This window comes from Aspergillus costaricaensis (genome assembly GCF_003184835.1).
Source record: "Aspergillus costaricaensis CBS 115574 unplaced genomic scaffold BO79scaffold_17, whole genome shotgun sequence".
Lineage (NCBI taxonomy): Eukaryota > Fungi > Ascomycota > Eurotiomycetes > Eurotiales > Aspergillaceae > Aspergillus > Aspergillus costaricensis.
The window spans coordinates 748,346-769,897 of NW_020291817.1; the positions used below are offsets into that span (position 1 = coordinate 748,346).

A 21,552-nucleotide genomic window follows, 5' to 3' on the forward strand; every position below is an offset into this window, starting at 1 on the left:
TCCGATCCCAGCACTCTATAAATAGCGATTACATGCGTCTCCGTGTCTTGGAAACTAGGCTGCCTATTAACGATGTGCCCGACCATCAGCTAGATGGGAATGAAAGACTCCACCTATAAACGGATAAAGATGCGGGGGAATTCCATCGGGCCCTGGCGATCATGGGCGGATGTCGTTGACTGGCAGGGGTTCTCAGCGAATAGTGGCCACAGGCCGGCGGTTTCCTTCCCGGCGGCCTTTTTGGCAACTACTATACAGAGCTGCGCGTCAGAAAGAGTACCTTCCTTGGTGACTCGTCAACGGCTGGGTATTGTCAGGCCCGTTTACAGAACATAGTCATGCAGGAATGCCGTGGTGGGCGGTAAAACAAAGGTTGATGTTAGAATTTTGATTCTAATTCTAACCAAATACCTACATTGCAGGACATTAACTGCCCTACCTATCTTGCATACTGTACGCGCACACCTGGCTTGTGTCTGACACTACCATTCTAGCACCCAGTTCTCCGCCCATGCGCCGCCATTCGTCAAGTTCTGCAACCCCCCAACGAACAGAACCTGCGACGTAGAGTTGTATGTGATGGATCCTGGCGATACTGTCTGTCCATTGAGAGTCACCCCAGAGGGTTCCTTGTTCACTCCGAGCACCGTCACATTAGCAAGCGGGTTCCTTTCTTTCCATCTCCCTTGCGCTGAAGAGCGCAGGCTTGACCGTGATGCGGTGAAGCCCACACGAAGTGTGGCATTGGGATAAATGCTCTCCCCATCATCGAGGTAGAGCTGCCCCGACGCGGTTCCGTTGCTTCCTAGTGCGGCCAGCAAAGCCCAGGGAGTTTGCCGGGCTTCACGAGTGGTCAATGCTGGCTCTTGCATCGGCAAGATGTTTCCACCTCGTACATAAACCGGGATGTGGCCCAATGGTGCCGAGATGGTCGTGTTGACTCCGGGCTCCGCATCAACTGCAGCCTGGGTGTACCAGTCGTACCACACTTCGCCATGTCCAACCCCCGGGAATACGCCCTTGACCGTATTGACCAGAGGCTCCAATACCGGAATCACCATGATGGCCGGCCCAACCATGAATTGAGTCTCAACCGCAGCCAAAGTTGGGTCGTTGGGGAACTCCCAGGAAAGTGCGCGCATTACAGTGGAGCCCGTAGTGTGGGCCAGGTCAAACAACGTATAAAAGTAAGGTAAAATAGCGTACCGGATCCTCATCGCGGACTTGGTCGCTTCAATAACAGAAGCCCACCGATAAGGCTCCTGTGGGATTGTGGAGAGCTCATTGTGGTTTCGGTAGAATGGAAAGAATGCGGACAGCTGCATCCAACGGTTGCAGAGCTCCTCATCCGAGTTTCCGGTAAACCCACAGGTGTCCGCACCAAACATGGGAATGCCGAAGAGCGAGAAGGAAAGGGCTTGTGAGATGGAGTAGTACATGGACCACCATTTGGAATAATTGTCACCGCCCCAATGGCCCGCCCATTTGCCAGAGCCAGCGAAAGTTGAGCGGCCAATGATAAATGGTCGCCGCTCATGAGACCAGACCTCAAGCAGACCATGGTAGGTAGCGTTCAATCCTTGATGCCCGTAAAGACCGTGTACATCATATTCCTCAACACCATCAACATGGGTCGCGTTTGGCGACACTGCATGGACGCTGAGATCATGGCCCTCTTGATCATGGTTGATTACATAGGGTGGGTGCTCCACATTGCGAACACCAGGCGTGGGCGTTGTGCGCAGATATGACACCGAGGTCGACGTGCTAGTTGCGGTTGCTGCGGCCTGGCTGGAAGCGCCCGCCGACGCTGACGCCGCCTCTGTAGCGTTGGTAGTATTGAAAGCCTCCGGATAGTCATATATGATATCGCCGGGCTCACCGGGGAGCAGGAATGGTGGGTGTGCCGGGTTAAGAGTCAGGTTCCCGGTGCCACAGCTCCCGACACAGAAGGATGAAACTTCAGACATGTCGTACCACACTCCATCGAACGCCACTTTCTTCGACCAGATGACCAGTTCGTTGGCCCAGAACTCCACTGCCTTGGGATGATGCCAGTCAGGGAAGACTGTATATCCTGGCCAGACGGCTCCGATATAGAGGCTACCATCGGGGTTCTTGAGGAAGACGTCATCCGCAGCTCCTCTGTCATATGTAGCGTATCTGTATTGCTTATTAGCACATGGACAGCTATATAGGTTGACATGGTACACTTACGCATCAGAGGCATTTTCGGGATTAGGAATGTAGAGTGCCGCATCAACAATGGGTACATAGTAGCGTCCGCTCTCATGTAATTTGCTGAGGAATTCGTCGCCCTCGCTGTAGGAAAAGCGATTCTGATCGTTATCGAAGTTGCGATATCCGTGCATGTAGTCGATATCGGTCCTATATAGATGTCAGACCGGTTTTAGACATAATGGACAGGTACAATACGCACCAGATATATTCCAGCGGGATCTCGAACTTCTCAAAATTCGCGACAACGTCTGCCAGATCCGACCAGTTGTTGTAGCCCCAGCGACATTGGTGGAATCCAAGAGTACTGTATTGTTGCATGGCCGGTAATCCCACGGTGCTGGTAAGATATTGCCTGGTGACATCGGCCGGGTTTGGGCCCGAGTAGAATGTCAGATCGATTCCTCCACCTAGGGTCCGCCAGATCAACTTCTGGGGCCGGAGGAGTATCTCAAGCCCATGAGAGTTTCTCAGAAACACACCATGGGAGAGGGAAATATAGTCTTGCGAGGCATCGGTCTCGCTGCTTTTGACCGGAACATAAGATCCATTTTGCCTGTCTCCCTTGTAATACCTCGTATCCAGATAGAAGGGATGCTGGCCGTAGATGTTTCTAGGAAGAGTAAGTGTCAGGAGTGGAGCCAAAGATGCGGGTCTAATCGGCACTCACTTGTCAATAGGAGTCCCATCATCCGAAGGATATATGGTGAGATTAGCATCTCTCTGGAGGCGAAATTGGGTGATATGCTCCCCAAGGCCATACAAATTATACTCCTCAGGAAGAGCCGTTACAAATTCGATAAATTGGTCTTCATAAACAAGCACGGTGCCTTCTGTACTGAAGAGAGCGTCGCCTGTAGCCTTTCGGATCACCTTGAAATTGAACGACGGCTCATTTGACCATGACACAGAAAAATCGCTGTCGGAAACAGATGCATTCAAAGAAGCTTTGGGTCTAGGCACCAGATTCTCCGAAAGAAAGTACCAGGACGCATTTGTGGAGTCAACATGAGTGGGAAGAATCTGAATGTTCAATCGATCCGAATCCTGGTACTCCACAGACAGTGTCAAGGAGTCAACATCTGTGCCGTATACGTTACATGGCCTGCCCGCGAGCTGAAGACTAGCAGTGAATCCACGTGAATTGTGCTGCACTTTTGAAGCCTTGTAGCCCGGACAAACCGACTGCGCGTTGGCAGCCTGTGGATCATCGATGTTGGCAATCAGCTGCGCACCGACATCTGCGGAAGCAGGAATGGTGAACTGAGGCTGCGAAGAGGTAGTGGTGGATAAGAGCGACTGGCTCGCCCCATAAGCCAGAGGGACAAGCCAGGCTCTGGCGAGGAGATCGGTCAGCTTCACCATGGCTCGCTTAAAGAGGCACGAGGCACGGTCGCGTTATCATTGATGAGAATGGAGCAGCTATATAACCCATATGTATTCAAGGAATTCTCGTGTTATTTATACATAGCTGGGCTGAGGCGACCGGATCATCACTACTAGGAGTAGCCTCCTATTGACATGACGCTGTGCGACCGTATCTGAAGGCTCATTGCGCCGGTGAATTCCCGACGTGTAAGGGGCAAACGGAGATACATTTTTATGGGTTGCGGAGAATCGGCAAAGCTAGCGAGCGAATTGAGTTCATTATGACCGAAAAAGAGGAAGAGAATGGGGCAGGTAACGAGCATGCACCTACCTGATTGAAGATATTGTTGGGCTGGTACAGCACCTTATTGTAGGCGAGGGACAACTGGAGAAGCATCGACCCCAGTTGGCGGGGGGAGCTTGGGGATTCTCCAACGATGATTTGTTGCATCGGAGAGACGGGAGTGGATACTGCCGAGTACCGTATTGATGCCTGAGAGGCCTGGCAGCCAGACAATCAGATGATGAGCGCACACTGATTGGCTCTCATCCCGATAAATCACCGAGACCCCCTCAATTCGGGCTTCGGCTCTGACGATTCTTGTGCTCCAATCCAGTTGACAATCGCGACCCGACCACTTCGCGCGGCGCCTTTCCCACCTTCCCCAGAATGCTCCCGGTGAAGAATCTCAACACCAGACTTTTCGATGCTGGCTGGTTTGAAAACTAGGTGGCACTCAATCTTGATTTCCAAACCTAAAATGAAGGGCATTGAAGGCGGGGACGAATGAAGATGGGATCTACTAGTGAAGACACATACCAGGGGCCCTGACTGCGAGGCATTTAATGGCTTTGATAATCATCTCATTCCTAGGTCACATATTCTCGGCTTCCCGAGTGGGATGTTGTTCACCAGTGTTACGTGAAAGCTCTTCCGGTCCATCATTAGCATGAATCCCATCGTCAGCGAGTCTCAGACTCTGTCAGCTTTTGCCATAGGAATTCACCATGACAATGCTTCGTGCAGGGGTGCTGATTCTCCGAAAGTACTCCGTAGCGCATGGATGATATCCTTGGTCGAATGATGGATCCTTCAGGCCGAACAAGCGACTGATAGTATCTCACACCACCCTCACACACAAAGGGTCGCCGGAGGGAATGGGTCGTCTGCAGGCAATATCTTTCATGATGGCTCCGTGAACCATATCCTGGCACAGCCTACGCTTCTTTCGCCGTTAAAGGAGATGACTTCGGCCTTCTGTCTGGAGTATACCTGACCCGCGTCATGGCTCGGGCGGAGGGTCCACCTACTAAGCCAGGAAGTCTTTCTGGGACTAAAATACTAGTAGCTCCAGTCGAGGTGATAGCCTCTTTGGCTCGAACAACGGGCCGAAATGAACAGGCCAGTCGTAGCAGGTTAATAGAAAGTGGCTCATACCGCGGGGTCCGGGTAGCCTGGAGTTGCCGACTTTCTCACGGTGTCGCTTCCCCGCCGCCCTTCCCCAGATTTCTCTCCTTGGTCTCCCCTCCTTTAGCAATCGCATGATTCTCGGTGACTGCTCACCTTGTGGCCATCTTGACCACCGAAACTTGTCCGGCGAGCATCATCTCTTTCTCAGAATACAATGAAGTCTCCAGAGTCTCGCTCCACTGCTGTTGCTACTGCTAACTTCTGACGGGAGTCTCACACTTGTCACCGCATACAAATGGACTCACATCCTTCCCCCACCAAGCAAAAGGCCCCCAAGCAAGCCTGCGACAACTGTCGTCGACGTAAGATCAAATGTTCGCGCGAGCTGCCCTGCGATAAGTGTCGACGCCTGCTTCTTTCTTGCTCCTACAGTGATGTGCTCCGGCGCAAAGGGCCCAAGTTTCGCACCTTATATCCGCTTGCGCCCATTCATCCACTGGTATCAAGACAACAGAATCCATATCAACACAATCCGTCACATAATCCACTGAACAAGCAATGGGCTACAGATGGAGTGGGCTATCCGTTAAGCTCACCGTTGTCGCCTTCCTTTACAGTGGCAGACCCTCAATACTTACCCCATGACGCCCCTGAGCCGTTTTCTCAGCTTCCTCCGCCAGAGCTAGTCTCCTCGCCTGATTCAACCAATTCATTGTCAGACTCTAGTATGGCACTAGTGCGCCCTTATGCACGACGCCTGTCCGCTCCGGTGCTACTGGCTCATGTGAATGTTTATCTGAAGTATCTGTTCCCCATCATGCCTGTGGTCCGGAAGGAGGAGCTCCAACAAGATTGCCACCAGCCTGAACGTTTATCGCCCCAACGATATGCCTTTCTTGTCGCCCTATGCGCAGCCACACACATCCAACTCAAGCTGGATGGCACAGCTTCTGTCCCAGAACCTTCACACCTGCAAGCCGGGATTGACGGGCATTCCTGGATGTCCGGCGAAGAGTTGCTGGCTGAAGCAGTACGCGCAAGGAAGGATTGCGACCCAGTAGATGGAATGAATATAGAAAGTCTTCTTACGTCTTTCTTCCTGTTTGCTTCGTATGGCAATCTGGACAGACAGGACCATGCCTGGTTCTACCTCTGTCAAGCGACTTCCATGGTCTTCACGCTAGCACTCCACCGGGAATCAAGTTATGTGGATCTGAGTATAGAGGAAGCCGAGGAACGGCGCAGGGTGTTCTGGCTACTGTTTGTCACAGAAAGGTAGGTGCATCCTAGGAAAGCATTTGCCAGTCTTCGACTAATATGAATTAGGGGCTACGCACTTCAACAAGCGAAACCAGTAATGCTGCGCAATTCAATCCGCAAGCCGCAAGTACTTTGCTCCGAAGATCCTATCTTAGCATACGGTTTCATCAATCTAATCAGCATTTTCGAGAAATTGACCGTCAACCTTTATGACTGGGTCTCTGCGGGAGGCATGGACGGCTCGTCCGAGATGCCCCCTACGTCTGCTATTCAATCTAGTCTCTGCAACGCGATCTCGGTCGACGGAGTTTCGGAGATCCAAAAGGTCGACATACTCATCACCCAGCAATGGCTACAGACAGTAATGTGGAAACTTTCTATGACTCGCGCCACTCAGCCTGGGTCTCGCGATGAGGCAGTCCTCCCCTTTCACCTCCCCGTCCTTGTCGGCAAAGCCGTTATGAACGTTATTGGTGCTGCATCCCAGGGAGCTGTTGACGCTCACGGCATTGGCATGGTTAGTACATCAGTTCCAACTTAGCACATGCCAATGCCAATTACTAACAACGACATAACAGGAACAAAAACTATTCGACCTGGGTTCCTCAGTCGCAGACGTGGCACGATCGCTCAATACTAAAGCCGCGCACCGTCTTACTGAAGCGGCCGTCGATCCCCGCGAACTCCTTTGGGGCATCCTCACCACCTTATCACGCATCCGCGGCTCTCAGTCGTACCTCTTCCCCTCATTGTTAGAGCGATGCAAAGGGGCTATGGATTTCACATCCCCCACGTCAATGGGCAATTTCCTTCCTCCATTATCCACTGCCCCCACATGGGAAGAGGAAAACGGGCTCGCCGTGGTTACTGTTCCGGAGAATCCCGATTCCCATGAACAAGAGACAGCACTAATGGAGCCACTATCACAACTTCTACCCACTCCACAGGTGCAATTTCCGGAAAACAATCTTTTGAACTAAAGAAGGAACTACGATGATGACGATTCTGGCATTAATTCGAGTTTGTTACGACTTTGCTTTTGTTATGATACCATTTATTTGGAGACTTATGTGGCAATGTATACGGCATGAAGGTGAATTGTATGTAATAAAGCATGTATATAGGTGATGAGACTATCTATTCATTTTCGATTGTGGTCGAATATTAGCTCAGTCACCATATCATAAATATTTCTTATATTTGAAGGGAAGTCATCGCGCCTTTATAAGTGAATTCAAAGAAGCGACATGGACTTAATCAAAACATCATTTCTTTATTTCAGTCTAATTGCGCTATACAAAGCAACACACCCGGGTCCATCAAAAATAAATGTACAATTGGTATGAAAGTGTAAGGTAAAAAAAAAAGTAAGAAACCCAAGACTATGTACCTGTATCGCGCACGAATCTGATATCATCCCAAGCTAAACAATCAAGTTTCATGATCTATGCGCCGTAAAAAAAGAAGAAAAATTATAAACGTGGCTAGCGTAGAAGAGGGGGTTGAGGGGGATACCCCTTTTCATATATAAGTGAAGAAGTCAGGGAGCGGGACATGAGATAGAACCTGTAGCTTGTAGAAGCAATACAGGTGGTTTTGAAGATGGACGAAGGCGGGGCGGCAGGAGGAGAGTGGGAGGGATTGTGCGAATAAGTGTTGCGCCAAATCTTAATGCAAACAGGCGGGCGTTCTTAGGCTGCTCGCCAGATCAACTCTAGAACTTGATCACCTTTCTCCGGGTCACGGTGGACGTACCATTGACGGACGCGGTTTCCGTCAATGATGGCGTCTTCGTGCAGGTAGCTAATCTTTCCCTCGTCCTTTAAGCGGAGAGGACCAAGCTCATGCAGATATGACTCGAAAACAGCACCGTTGTGGCTGTCCCACGTGAGCTCCATGCTTCTGTCGCCTGGCTTCTTCTCGCTGCTATACTTCACCACCGAGAAGCCGTTGGTGAGGATCCAGCCATCTCCAAAGTGCCATTTCCGCAGGAGACAAGAATCACCGCAGATTTCGGTGACCGCACTGGCTTTGGCCATGTCCGCGTGGAACCAAGACTTCCAGTGATGCACTGACAGCGGCGGTTGCCGTTCCGCCTCGAAGAACCCGGACACATCGCCCATCATGTCAAGCTGGTGCAGGCGGTGGTCGATGGTCAAACGAACACTGGTGTACTGGTAGATGCAAAGAGAAATTCGGCGGTCGCCCGTCACATCCATTCTCTGGCAGTCCTCGAATACTTCCGGCCGGCTCAATTCTTGGATCAGAGGCCGGGACAAGAAGACGCCTGCGCCTCCAAATCCCATCAATCCAAACACTCCAACCTGGGGAATACTTTCAGACAGTCCACCCACGTACATGGGTTTCGTTTCATCATACTCCTTGAGCCCTTTGACCAACTCTGGCATCGAGAGGAAGAATGTATCGTCGTCCATGACGCACGACCATTTCGTTTCTGGACGCGCATTCTTGGCCAGGTGAGGGACCAGCGAAAAGTATCGGCGCTGGTACTCTTCACTCGACTCCGATATTGAGAGATTTATTCCAAGCGCATCAGCCTTTAGCAAAACTTCGTGTGCCCTCTCATCGGGCTCAACCAAGGCAAAGATATGAGCATTTGTATAACCCGCCCAATGAGAAAACGCGTCCAGGGAGTCGTTCAGCCGTTCTATCGTCGTAGCGACACCGAAGTCGATGTGGGATGCATCCGCATGTCTGGGGGGTGTCGGGACTTGGAGGGACACCGGGTTTGGTATTAAGCAGTCCTCATGCAAGAGCTCCTCCGGTAGATGAAGTTGGTCGCCATGGGGCTTTTGCGGGAATAAAGGAACTTGGAGACGTTGTGACAGCGGCAAGACGTTGCTGGGAGATTCAGAGGCGACTACTTCGCGTCGCACGTACTGGGTCAGTTTCTGGACATTCAAGCGGCGGAGAGCCTCAAAGTCCGGCTGGCAGCCAACATCGGAGGTGATGGTAATGTTGGAAACAGTTTCCGTGGTGACCGGCTGGGATTCTAGACGGGGCCAAAGGAAAATGGTGAAGCTAGTGACGATACAGCTGATGACGACAAAGCGCAGCAGCTTTCTCTTTCCCATCGATGACCGCGGCTTGTCCGCAGGTTTTGCCCACATTCTCGATTTTCCGTGTCTCTCAAGTATAATCCCCGGCAAATGGATGGCTAGAGTAGGACGAAATAATCACAGTGATCGCACTAACAGTGCAAGACCATGTCGAATCTTCCGGTAAGAGGGGACAAAGGGGGTGGTGAGTATCGGGGGAAGGAGGGGAGGGCCGGATACTGGGCGAGTAAAGGAGGGAAGATTGGCAGTGAAGAAGGGGGGAAGGAAACGTGGAGAGGAAAACCCAGAGGATAAAATGAACAGCAGACGATCTCTGGACCCCAACGGATGAAGGAAAGAAGAACGCGGAAAGAATGACGAAGGTCAGCGGGCAAGCGACAACGTCAATGGAGCCAAGGTTGAAAGGGAAGGCTGATAGACGATCAACGGGGCTCCAAAGCAGCACGGCGACAAGAAACACCAAGAAACAAGCACTTGCACGGCTCGAAATTGGTCGGATCTGACCTGGCGGAGACCGGCGACAAGCCAGGGATCGGCCATGCCCTGGACTTTGGGAAGATGGGACGCTGGAAGCCACGGATGGAGTCTACGATGCTTGGTCGAATAAGAGCCGGTCTGGCCGTCAGGGCACACCTGCTCGGTGTCCACTGGGGGCCCTCGATCGGCCATTCAAACACGCTCTAGGAGATTTTAGTCTGATGCTTTCGTCTCCAATGTCTCCAGCGATGGACGATGACACTCTCCCCCAGGGTTGCGTTAGGGGTCCGCCTTAGTGGTTTACCCTGCACCAGTTCCCCCATCGCCATGGCTCATGGCGCGGTCGCATTCTCGCTTCCGATGGCAAAAGTCGCCGCCAGCCAGAGGGTTATCATCTATGGTAGTAGCAGAACCTAACACTGTACACTACCCCTAACTTATTGGTTGGTCTGCTGTCTATTCGGTTGCACTAGGCTAGACATCCGCGGGACAGCCACCGTCGCCGCAGCAGCTGGTGGATGGCACAACCGCCCGTTGATTGACGCGCATTCCACTTGGGGGCGATGGTCCAACCGGGCAGCGGGGGCGGCGGCTTGATGACGACGGCTGCAGGCGAATCGCTTGGCAGTGCGTCTCATGATGGGCTTATCGACTTACTTATCTGGTTGGTAGTGTGTCTGTGTCGCCAGCCAGTTGCATAGTGAGAAAAGCCCTGCTGCGGGTTGGCGAACTGACCAACAAGTGGTGCATGGGCATGTGTTCTCGTCTCGAAAGCAAAAGAAAAAGGCATCCTTCTGCCAATACTCCCTCTGGCACGAGATGTCCAGAAACTTTTGATAAGTTGACTGTCGCTTTCTTTTCTAGTGACCACGCGTCGACTCCATCAGGGAATTATTCTCTTCCTTTGCGAACCACTCGCCGTCGCAGCCTTTTTCCGGCACTGCAGCCTCATGAGATTTGCTCCAGTCGCTTTAATTTCCCATGGCCAATCGCGGTGAATCTGATGGATTTTTATTATCGCTCGTCGTCGGATGAGTTTGCGAGATATGATATGTAGTCTAGCTCCTATGTCTTGGGTAGTGATAATAATAGATGTCGCTAAAGCTAATTAACACCACTAGTTAAGTATAAGCATGGGCTTATATTGCGTGCATGAATTAGTACCACCTATACACAAATTAATTGTGTGTTCTGAAGGCAGACGAATACTTTCTATCGAATCTGTGCATCTTCGTTTCATGAATTCCTATACAGTTGCTTCGTTGCCCCAGCTGAACGATCGTCAAAGGCTGTCTGCTTGTTTTGGTGTAATGTGCATAATTCCATGCAACGTTGGCCAGAGAAGAGTAATCAAAAGCAACGCCGTGGCGCGGTGAGTAAGGGGCATAAAATGTGAAGCACAACGGCCAGTAGTCTAGACCATTACTGGGACTTATTGTTGCACAACAGGGTTGACATTAGATCAGTCAAGAACCCCCCGACAACTGCATAATTTAGTCATTTCATTTCCGCCTTGAACAAAGTCACATGGGGAGCCGGGTACTACGGGGGGCGCCCCCGCCCACTTGCGCAGAGTTCCCCAATGGGGAAATATCTCGATCCCGCACACATGGCTTCCAGCGGAGGCCACCTGCCAGATCATCCTCGGCCAGTCTATACTCTCGACTTTACTACTCGCTTATTGCATATGTCCTTATTTGTGACTCGATAAATAATCCACCTCTCCTTACCTCCGAGCCCTCGTCGGGCCCCTCATCCCGTTCCGCGTTCCGCCAATTGACACACATTCCGCTATGGCTGCCCAGTCGCTGAGCTCGTTGCTACAACGGGCATCCATTGACGACCACGGGGAAGTCCTGCAGTCATGCAATGCCGCGCTGGCCAAGTCGAAGTCGGACTTGCATGCTCAGCATATCAAGGCAGTTGCTCTGCTGAAGCTTGACCGCTATGAGGACTGCCTGCGAGTATTCGAAGAAGCCGGTGATGGCTTGAAGAATAGAGCGGCTTTGGAATACGCTTATGCTCTATATAAATGCGGCCAGCTGGACCCGGCAATTGAGGTGGTATCTCGCGTCGCCGGTGAGAGGGGTGCACTGCACCTGGAAGCTCAAGCCGTACGTTGTTACCTTCCAGAAATACTATCTACACCCGGATATCTTCTCTTATAGTGTGTCCGCTCATCCTAACTCTCATCTTCCATAAAGAGCTACCGTTCCGAGAAATTCCGTCGTGCTGCCGAGATTTACGAAGAACTATCGAAAGACAATGCGTCCCTGTCGAACGAAGAGAACGATTTGCGCATCAACTCGTGGGCTACGGATGCCCAGCTGCAGTGGAAGGGCTACCCCCAGTTTGTACGCCATAGCAGGCCGATGCGGGATGATCTAGAGGCGTTCGAGACGGTCTATAATGCGGCTTGCTTGAGTATCGCCAAGGGCGAGTTCCAGCAGGGACAAGTTCTATTGACTCGGGCTAAAGGTTCGTGTGCTCAACCCCACATGACGCACGAGAATAGTAGCTGATCAGCTTTACACAGAGCTCTGTCGTACATCGGAGGATCTCACTCCTGAAGACCGGGCTGCCGAGCTTCTCCCGATCGCCGTGCAGCAGTTGTACGTCTTGCTTCGCCAAGGAAAGTCGGAGGAAGCGCAGTCCGTCTTGGAGGAAATTTCCGTCAGCGAGTATGTTTGTCACAGAACCCTGGCTGAACTTGAACGTCGAAGCTCACACAAACCAATAGTATTCCCGAGCTCTCGACGAAGAAGATCGCTCAGACCAACATTACGCTTGCCCGTGGCACCACCACTACCAACCCCTTCGCTCTGTACAAGGCTCTTCACGAGATCCCCGAATCCACCGACAGCGACAAGCTCTTCGAATACCAAGATAACCTCGCGACAGGAAACTCATACTCGGCCGACCTCCTCGTTCAGAAATACGATGGCATCATCCGCTCCACCTCTAAGGCGCTTGCTCAATCTGGCTACCCCTCGACGGAACCTCGTGCCAATCTGCTTTCAGTCTACAACGCTGCCGCCCATGCACGTGGAGAAACAGGCACCAAGGCCCTAAAGCGGATACTATCTGCGCTCGACAGACGGCCCAAGGACCTTGGCCTTACCCTCACAGCCGTCCAGCTCTACGTGGGTGCGGGCAACACGACGTCCGCAATCACAACACTAGAGCGAACCCTCCAACTGCTCGACGAGTCCATCTCTGAGCAAGACAAAGCAGTCCGCTTCAACCCCGGCCTCTTGAGCATCCTCGTCTCCCTCTACAAGTTGGAGGGCCGTAAAGTCCAGATCCGGACCGAACTCGCCAAAGCCGCAACCTACTGGCAGAGCCAATCCGCCGAACCACCAGCCTCCTTGCTCCGCGCCGCAGGAGCATCCCTCCTGCACTCCTCCGATCGCGCCGACCTCGCCAAAGCCGGCGACCTCTTCAAGTCCCTCTACCAGAAAGACTCGACCGACCAATTCGCCGTAGCCGGCTACGTCGCCTCCCAGGCAACCCTCGACTACTCCAAGGTAGAATCCCAGGTCGACAGTCTCCCCTCCGTCGCGGACCTGATCTCAGGCGTCAACGTCGCCTCCCTCGAAAACGCCGGCATCTCCCCCTCCTCCGGGGCCAACGCCGCTGCCGCCGCCGCCATGGCCGGCGCCCGGAAGAGAAGCGCAAAGGACAAGGAAGACCGCGCAACCAAGCGCGTTCGCAAGGACCGTCTGCCCAAGGACTACGACCCCAGCAAGACACCCGACCCAGAGCGCTGGCTGCCTCTTCGCGACCGGTCTTCGTACCGCCCCAAGGGCCGCAAGGGTAAGCAGCGCGCTGCGGAGCGCACACAGGGTGGTGTGGTGAATGAGAAGGCTGAAGAGTCCCCGGCTCCGCCTACTCAGAAGGCCCAGGGAGGAGGCGGTGGAGGTTCTAGCTCGAAGAAGAATAAGAAGAAGGGCAAGCGGTAGATGCAGTAGATAACCACCCTTTCCTTATTTCCCCTTTTCTTTCTCACGTTCCCTCCGTTCTTGCATCGCATTTGCTGGCAGGATACCAAATCTATTTGTTGTTGCATGTTGCAGAGACGAAGCATGTGGAATGATATTTGATAGTCTCGGGTTGTAGCTAGATAGAGCACACGCTGATGAGTGAACGGCCTCAATCCTCCATCGTGAATCGCAATCTGAGCCGTATTATAATCAATGATATGCATGATACACAGTACCTGTCCCTTGGATCAACTGCATCCCACTAGACTCCGTGCCGTAAATAGAAACCACAAGCATGATGCACAAGGTAATTAGTATAAATAAAAACAATCCCTGCTTGATCAACGACCCCGCCTGGCAAACGCAATAGCAATCTTCCCACCCTTTCCCTCCACACATGCCCTCCATCATTAGGTCACTCGGCAGACAAACAATTCAACCCAATGGGGTCCGAATAGTCCCGCACTGCCGATCATACTGCTCAAAGATGGTCTGAAACAGTCTCAGATCCTGAATCGCATCCTTCGCCGTGGTCTTCACAGCCCTATCCTCCGTTAAATACGCATGCAGCGCCTTCAACTCCTCGCGATAGCTCTCCTCCCACGCACTCACCGTCTCCGACCTTTTCATCTCCCCATTCTCATCAACAGTCTCGACAACCACCTTCACCCCGTGCCGTCGACCATACGGCAGGCCGTACTGCACACTCACGGTCTTCGTATCGCCGTAGATGGTCAGATGCGCATCACATCGAGGCACCGCATCGGTCCCGGTCTCGTACATCAGCGTGAACGCGTGTTCGCTCTTTCCGCCACTATAGTAGTGAAAGACGGCAGAGTAATAGGGTTCGTTGACGGAGATGCTGGACACGGCGTCCGGATAGCCGAGGGTATCGCGCACCAGGCCTAGGTCATGACATCCCAGGGACGCGAGGAACTCGCACAGGGCGACGCGCTCTTTGCTGAGGTCTTGGCCGAGGAAGGCTTCTTCGAGGAGACCTTGGAGGAGCTGGGGGCGGGTTTTCCCGGTCATGGAGTCCGAGGGGGAGGAAGGGGGTGAAATGGGGAAGGGTTGGCCGTGTCCGTTCACCTCGTTCCAGACTTGCTTGCGCGGTGCGGTGGCCGTGTGTGCGGAACTGGGGCCTGCGATGTTGCGGCATCGCGCGTAGTAAATGCGGTCGAGACTGGCGACTTCTTGTCGGAAGACGGAGGCGATGCTGGGGGCGTAGCGACGAGCGCAGGCGACGAAGACTTTGGCGCCGTTGGGGGCGTGTTTCTCCGCTTCGATGATGCGTTTGGCGCTGGGGATGCTTAGGCTTAGCGGGGTTTCGACCATGACGTGTTTGCCGGAGTGGAGGGCCGCGATGGTGTAGGTCTCGTGGTACTCGTTTGGCATGAAGTTGAGGATTAGGTTGATGGTTGGGTTGCTGAGGATGTCGTCGGGGGTGGGGGCTACTGGGATGGTGGTGCTGGTGCTGGTGCTCATGCCGTGCTGCTGCTGATGGTGGTCATGGTCGTTGCAGATGTTGCCGTTGATGTCGGTCTCGTATGACAGGGGCTGCTTGGAGCCATCGTGGATGGCTTGGACCTGGAACGAGGTGGGAAGCGCACGGAGGGCTGGGAGGTAGATGGCTTGGATGGCTTTGGCGCCTTCGTCTGCGGTGAGGATTCCCACGCGCAGGGTGGTTGAGGTTGAGGACATGTTTTAGTTTATTTGGATTTTGGGTTCTGGTGAGACGCGTTATGGTGAGGTTAGTGTTTGTTTCTTTAGTTGATTTCGTTTGGTAGAGATGGTGATGAGAATGTGAATCACGTACTTGTATGTAGTAGATTAGTTGTGCTACTTGATGAACTCAATCGTCAGGGAGGGATAAGAGTGAGGATGAGCTCTGAAGATCGAGCGACGGTGAAGAAAAGAACATGGTCCGAACGTTCGAGGGATGGAATGAACAAGTCTTCCGAAGGGGGAAGTGAGGTGAGCTGGTATGTATGTATGTATGTATGAGGTGCAAAGGGGGTTAAACCGGTAATAATGATACCGACTGGGTGAGCTGCACTCAGTCCCTTGGAAGAAAGTATTCAGCAACACTGCAGTGAGGTGTTTGAGATGAAACAAGGGATAAAGAATAGCTCTGGGAATGCTCTTTCAAGGGTCCTCAGGGAGAGTTTGTGCTACTGTTCTTTGAACCTGGTCGCAGGGATGTTGAAGCCTTTTTGTTTTGCACCGGCGGTGGCATGCATGACATCAGTGGCCCCCCGTGGAATCTGGTCTTTGTTGCCATCCTGCCCTGTCATCTTCTGTTCTCTGATTTTATGCTTAACGCTCTGAAATGCTCTAGAAGGTCTGATAAAAATGTTATTTTAGACTACACCAGGGGTCTTGTTGGTCTGGTCTGTTCCAGCCGAGCTAGTGATGTAGCTTGTTTGGCTGCGCCGATCCGTGCGTTCTGTCTGTGTGTCCCCGATGATGCCCTGAGATGAGGGCCCATCGTTGATTCGGCAGATCCTTTACGCTGCGAGCTTATTTCTGACTACTGCATGCAGAGGCGCGGTCGAATATGCCCCCAATCCCATGACAGCCGTGATTCCGAGCAACGAAATGGCAAGGGTCAGCTGGGGTAGTGATGGCTTGTTGGGTTTGCTGTGAAGTCAGTCTGCAGTCATATTGAGTTATCATGTGCTGCGCTTGGTCAGCTGTGGCTGTACCAGCTACTACTATACATGGAGGCGTAGGTAAATATCGTATACGAACTGTTCTGCTCAAATATGGTGAGAAGAGTGCTAGTTGTCAGCAATTCAGCCTTGTCAGGTTACAAAAGAGTTCATCTAGCCTGATTCTTGAGGCTGCCAGGAAGAACACCAAATGAATGAAATCAGCCCTACGGAATCATCCAGAATGCTTCTGGCGTGCGGGGAACGGGATGAACGATTGGCTTGTACAGACTTTGGATGTAATGCACTCCTGCAGGGTTCCAACAGGCTATAGTACAGTTGTCCTGATCTGTAGTTCCCGATACATTTCCTTGAAAATATCGGGATCACTAGAAAGATCCGTTAGTATTATGCGATATTCAGCGCGACGGTCAATAACTGCCGGTTTCTATCATAGAACAAGTAAGTATTAAGTGAGGGAAAGGGGGCAGCTGGGTATAGCTTCAGGACACCAACCAACAGTGGGTCTAAGTGAGAAGAGGAAGGAGTGGGCCAGTCGTCATCCCGAGGTCGGCTAGTCCCAGTCCAGCTGTTTTAGCACTTTTAGCTCTTGCTTGGATGGATCTCTTCACGGGCAGTGCTTTTATAGTGGCAGTGACGCCGTAGTGCCGTCGGTTTTCTGCTCTCCTTCTGACGCCATCCTTTCCCCCCCCCCCCCCCATCATTCTATCCCTTTCTCCATTTCTCCCCGATTTATTGTTTTCCCCCCCTTGACTATACTTTTTATACTATCTCCCTACTGACTACGTAGTTGGACGTCAGCTGCTTTACCAAGATGGGGGTAAGTGCCCAACATATTCCCTATACATCTTGCTTGCTCTTTCTGTTTTTCTTCTCTGCCCCGCGTATCTGCCCCGCTTCACCTCAGGTGTTTCTGTGTTTCTTCTTTTTCTTGAGACCATACTATACCACTATACTATATCCCAAGACTACTACTATTTAGCCTCGAGCAGGCTGCATCGAATATACCACCCAACTAACTGCTGCATCCTGCACGTCCTTTCTTAGTTTGCATCCAAGATCGCCGGCAGTCAAAACCCACCACCCAACAACATGAGCGCAAACAGACCCGGCGTTTATGGAGGCGCACCTCCGACAGGCTATGCTGGAGGCCCTCCAGCTGCACTGCAGCCTGGTAACAATCCTTCTTCTAGTGGTAATCCTGTGAGTCCCCCCGCCCTACCGGGCAAAACTAAATCTTTAGTGATCCCCTCCGCCCCTCTTCTCCCGTCCTTTCTTTGAACCGTTCAATTTTATCCCCGGCGTCTTTACCCAGTTTGTTTTCAATTTATCACTTTCCACAAAAAGCTGACGCATCTCCTTTGCGACCACCCCCAGCAGCAGCAACAACCCCAGTATCAGGCTTATCAAGGCTCCCCTGCGCCATCTGGTGGTCCGGTAAGCTAGAACTTGTTTTTCTCTTTTCTCGTGTCTTATTTCTTTCCTCAATTTTCTCCCCCAATTTTCGCTTTCATTCGGTTGGCACTGCCCCTCCTCACTGCTGGGTCACCCTCTCCCTCCCATCGTGAGAGTTACTCTCATCGAATGAAAGAGAGCCAGGGTTCACCTCCCTCTCCACTGTGGCCCCCTTCTGCCCCTCCAACCTTCTCTTCGCGCCCGTGTCACACACCTGCTTTTCTATTTCTTGCCCTCCTCGCCCCTTTGCTGGAAAATCTGGACGCCATCTTCAACTATGTCGCGACCTTATTATAACCAATACGGCTATCCGCCTCAGCTACGCCCGGGTTCGGCCCAGCAATCCCCATATCCGACTTCGCCGCCCCCGCAGCAGCAGCAGCAGCAGCCTCAGTATCAAGCCTACGCGCCTTCGTCGGCCCCTCCAAACAAGCCGGTTCCCTCACCATCGCCGGGTCCGCACCCAGCTTATTCGGGTTCTCAATCGCCCTATCCAGGCTCTCAGCCGTCTTACTCGGTGCCCGCCTATCCGTCAGCATCTCCGGCTCCTCAGGCTTACTCCCCATCGCCCTATGGGTCTCAGGGACCACCGCCGCAGGGCTATTCGCAACCACCTCAATATGGCACTAGGGAACCTCCATCCGGACAATATGGACAATCACAGCAGGGCTATAACAGACCCCCGCCTCCCCCGCCACAAACTCAGCCTTTTGGAGCTCCTGGACCGCAGTATCCTCCACAGCAAGCCTCTCAAGTACATACTATATCCCAGATACCCGCATTTGTTTGCCAATGATTTGCTGTCGTGTTTCTCGCGTATTCGCTTAGCTTTGACTGTGGTGTGACCGACATGCTAATTTGATTCAATGGTTTAGGGCCCCTCCTACCCCCCGCAGAATGCACCTTACCCCGGCGGACCTGGTGGACCGGGAGCGCCTTACGGTGCCCCTGGAGGTGCTCCTCCCGCCGCCCGCGCATCCGACCAGCAGATCGCTGCCTACAGACAGCTCTTGATCGGAACTATCCAGGAGAAACGACTCCAGAGCTTCTGGCCCCCAGAGAGACTGGATCGATTGGTTCAGACGCTGGCCAACGAGGCTCCAGGAAAGGTCAACAAGCTGATGCACGAACTCCGTGTGCCCCAAGAGGTGGCTATGGACATTATGAAACTGTCTCTGTTCGACGTCATCCTCTATGTTGATGACAGCGGCTCCATCGAATTCGAAGAGCGCGGCGTCAGAAAGGAGCAGCTGGTGCAGATCATTGAAATTGTTGCTGCTGCTGCGTCTACTTTCGATGAAGATGGCATCTCGGTACGGTTCATGAACAATGCGGAGCAGGGAGATGGAATCCGCAACGCAGAGGATGTTGGCCGCCTTGTTTCGCGCGTCCGCTTCCAAGGCCTTACTCCCCTGGGAACCAGCTTGCGCAACAAGGTTCTCGATCCCATGGTTGTGGGCCCGGCCAGAGCAGGTCGCCTGCAGAAGCCAGTTCTTGTCATTACCATCACAGATGGACAACCCGCCGGAGAGCCCCTTGATAGCGTCTCTAGCTCTATCGGCTACGCCGTGGGCGAGGTCGCTCGGACTCAATATGGACAGGGTGCCGTTTCTTTCCAATTCTCGCAGGTGGGCAATGACACCAAGGCTCGGGATTTCCTCGCCTCGCTGGACGAAGACCCGAGAATTGGCTCGTTGATTGATTGCACTTCCAGTAAGTCCACTTACGCTAGTAGAGCCCTTTGAGCATAACAGGTTTACTGATGTTGTCAACAGACTTTGAGGTTGAACAGGATGAAATGTCACGCGCTGTGCCACCCGTGTACTTGACTCGTGAACTCTGGGTATGTTCCAATTCACACATCACACTGCAATTTATTAACTATTCTAGTGCGCTAAATTGATGCTTGGGGCTATTGATTCCTCGTACGATACCAAAGATGAGAAGGCGGCTGGCAGAGCTGGTGGAGCCGGTGCTCCCCCGTCTGGACCTCCCTCTGGGCCTCCTTCTGGGCCTCCCGGAGGAGCGCCCCGGGGTGGACAGTACGGTGGTGGCTACAGTCAACCCGGATATCCCCCTGCTCCCAGCTACGGTCAACCTCAGCAGGGCTACGGAGCTAACCCAGGCTATGGCCAGGGATACGGCCAACCCCCCTACCAGAGCCAGGGTCAGGCCCCAGCACCGGGATATGGCCAGCAATACGGTGGTGGATATGGTGCACCCTCTCCTCACCCCAACCAGCCTGGATATGGACAGTCCTCTGGAGCGCCACGAGGCTACTCCCCCTACCAGGCACCCCAGCCGCCCAGGTACTGATAGACCACGTTCGCTTGTCTTATGATATGGAATTGCAAGGCAGGGGCGCAAATGTGAACTCTCTTCTTATTCTTAATGATTGTTGTTTTCTTCAGACGTTAGCAAGCAGATTTTCGTAGGCAGGAGAACATGGCTGGCATGGCGGGCTAGGAGAAGGGCACGGATAGACCCAGTTACATGATTAGCTTATTTGTGAAGCAAAATTGAGCAATGGAATAATGATACTTCCGTGACCACTCTCATCTGACTCTCATCCATAATTGATTGACATGGGGTTGACATGGACCAGTGTCGCGATCTTCAAAATCTCCCTACCAACGACGTCATCCCTCAGCAGGCCCGCCCCGCAATTATCACGTGCACCCATCACGTTGCACGCTGAGTCAGCTGCATAGTACCCACCCATTCAGGCATCCAACCAACGTCGTTGAACGCCTTGCATATGACTTCCACAAGTACCGTATTTCTCCCTATGAAGCACAATAAACAATTGTCGAGTATCTATCCTAGCCCTTGGAAAACTCTCATATCCTCCCAAATAAGCAATGTAGTATCCATCTATCTATCTATCAATCCAATAATATACATCATCATCATCATCATGATCATCGTCCATCAGACGGCCATAATTTCCCCCATCTGTGCTGATATCAGCAAACAAGGAAGTTTGTATGATGAGACAGACAGACAGACAGAAATGCTACTAGGCAGCTTGTTCAAATGAAAGTTTCTTTATTTATTTATTGACCGTGGGTAGTGAGCGAGTGTTGTAGTGACAGTACTATTATTTAGTTACTGCGCGGTAATAACCTCCGCCGCCTGAGTGATGTGTGGGTGTTGTGTGCAGGGTGGCGCGAGATCCAAAGGAATGAATGAACCGTATGGATAGTCTCCCGTGGGTGGGGAGGACAGGAACAAGGAACATACCTATGTTTCGAGTTGTTGAGTAGTAAGTAGAACTAGGGGTGGGATGAAAATAGTAGTGTCCCCGTTGGAGAGGGAGGGGGTGGTTGTAGTCTCTTATTCGAGTTTTTAGATGTGGGTGACAGTTGTTACTGGTTGTTACGATGGGGTTGGTGCATGTCCTTTACTGGATGAATGCCTGGCTGGCTGGCTGGTGTGTGTGGAGGATCTGGGAGGTACTAAGTGGTGGTAGTGGTAGGTATATACGGACGTCTGGGGGAGTTGGGACCGTGGTTGGGTTTGAGTTTGGTTTGGTTGTCTATGGGTTTCTTCTTCGGTTCGGGTTATATGGAGGGATTGGGGAAGATGGGTTTTATAATCTTTGTAGA

At 52.4% G+C, this 21,552-nt stretch overlaps 6 protein-coding genes across 6 annotated transcripts; 3 read left to right on the forward strand and 3 right to left on the reverse strand.

The window, feature by feature from the left end:
- Positions 1–411: 411 nt before the first annotated feature.
- Positions 412–3,603, reverse strand: BO79DRAFT_245741 (glycoside hydrolase family 31 protein; the record flags this gene model as incomplete). Its single annotated transcript, XM_025685492.1, has 4 exons — positions 412–2,163; positions 2,218–2,388; positions 2,441–2,851; positions 2,909–3,603. The coding sequence occupies 4 exons, from the start codon at positions 3,601–3,603 to the stop codon at positions 483–485; spliced, it is 2,958 nt and encodes a 985-aa protein (XP_025539278.1). The 3' UTR covers positions 412–482.
- A 1,388-nt stretch (positions 3,604–4,991) lies between these two features.
- Positions 4,992–7,425, forward strand: BO79DRAFT_174081 (putative C6 transcription factor (AmyR)). Its single transcript, XM_025679715.1, has 3 exons — positions 4,992–6,292; positions 6,344–6,794; positions 6,856–7,425. The coding sequence occupies exons 1-3, from the start codon at positions 5,313–5,315 to the stop codon at positions 7,255–7,257; spliced, it is 1,833 nt and encodes a 610-aa protein (XP_025539279.1). The 5' UTR covers positions 4,992–5,312; the 3' UTR covers positions 7,258–7,425.
- Positions 7,426–7,558: 133 nt separating this feature from the next.
- Positions 7,559–9,788, reverse strand: BO79DRAFT_209335 (glycosyltransferase family 31 protein). The gene has a single exon (XM_025682584.1). The coding sequence runs from the start codon at positions 9,370–9,372 to the stop codon at positions 7,969–7,971; it is 1,404 nt and encodes a 467-aa protein (XP_025539280.1). The 5' UTR covers positions 9,373–9,788; the 3' UTR covers positions 7,559–7,968.
- Positions 9,789–11,627: 1,839 nt separating this feature from the next.
- BO79DRAFT_149018 (signal recognition particle subunit SRP72) lies at positions 11,628–13,796 on the forward strand (the record flags this gene model as incomplete). Its single annotated transcript, XM_025678569.1, has 4 exons — positions 11,628–11,948; positions 12,039–12,312; positions 12,371–12,515; positions 12,575–13,796. 4 exons carry the CDS (start codon positions 11,628–11,630, stop codon positions 13,794–13,796), a joined length of 1,962 nt encoding a protein of 653 aa, XP_025539281.1.
- Positions 13,797–13,943: 147 nt separating this feature from the next.
- BO79DRAFT_209338 (Gfo/Idh/MocA family oxidoreductase) lies at positions 13,944–15,982 on the reverse strand. Its single transcript, XM_025682585.1, has 2 exons — positions 15,634–15,982; positions 13,944–15,544 (listed from the first exon to the last, which is right to left on the reverse strand). Exon 2 carries the CDS (start codon positions 15,516–15,518, stop codon positions 14,253–14,255), a length of 1,266 nt encoding a protein of 421 aa, XP_025539282.1. The 5' UTR covers positions 15,519–15,544; positions 15,634–15,982; the 3' UTR covers positions 13,944–14,252.
- Positions 15,983–17,187: 1,205 nt separating this feature from the next.
- Positions 17,188–20,468, forward strand: rfeF (putative transcription factor RfeF). Its single transcript, XM_025682586.1, has 6 exons — positions 17,188–17,309; positions 17,537–17,692; positions 17,867–17,926; positions 18,820–19,657; positions 19,720–19,787; positions 19,835–20,468. Exons 1-6 carry the CDS (start codon positions 17,304–17,306, stop codon positions 20,258–20,260), a joined length of 1,554 nt encoding a protein of 517 aa, XP_025539283.1. The 5' UTR covers positions 17,188–17,303; the 3' UTR covers positions 20,261–20,468.
- Positions 20,469–21,552: the final 1,084 nt, after the last annotated feature.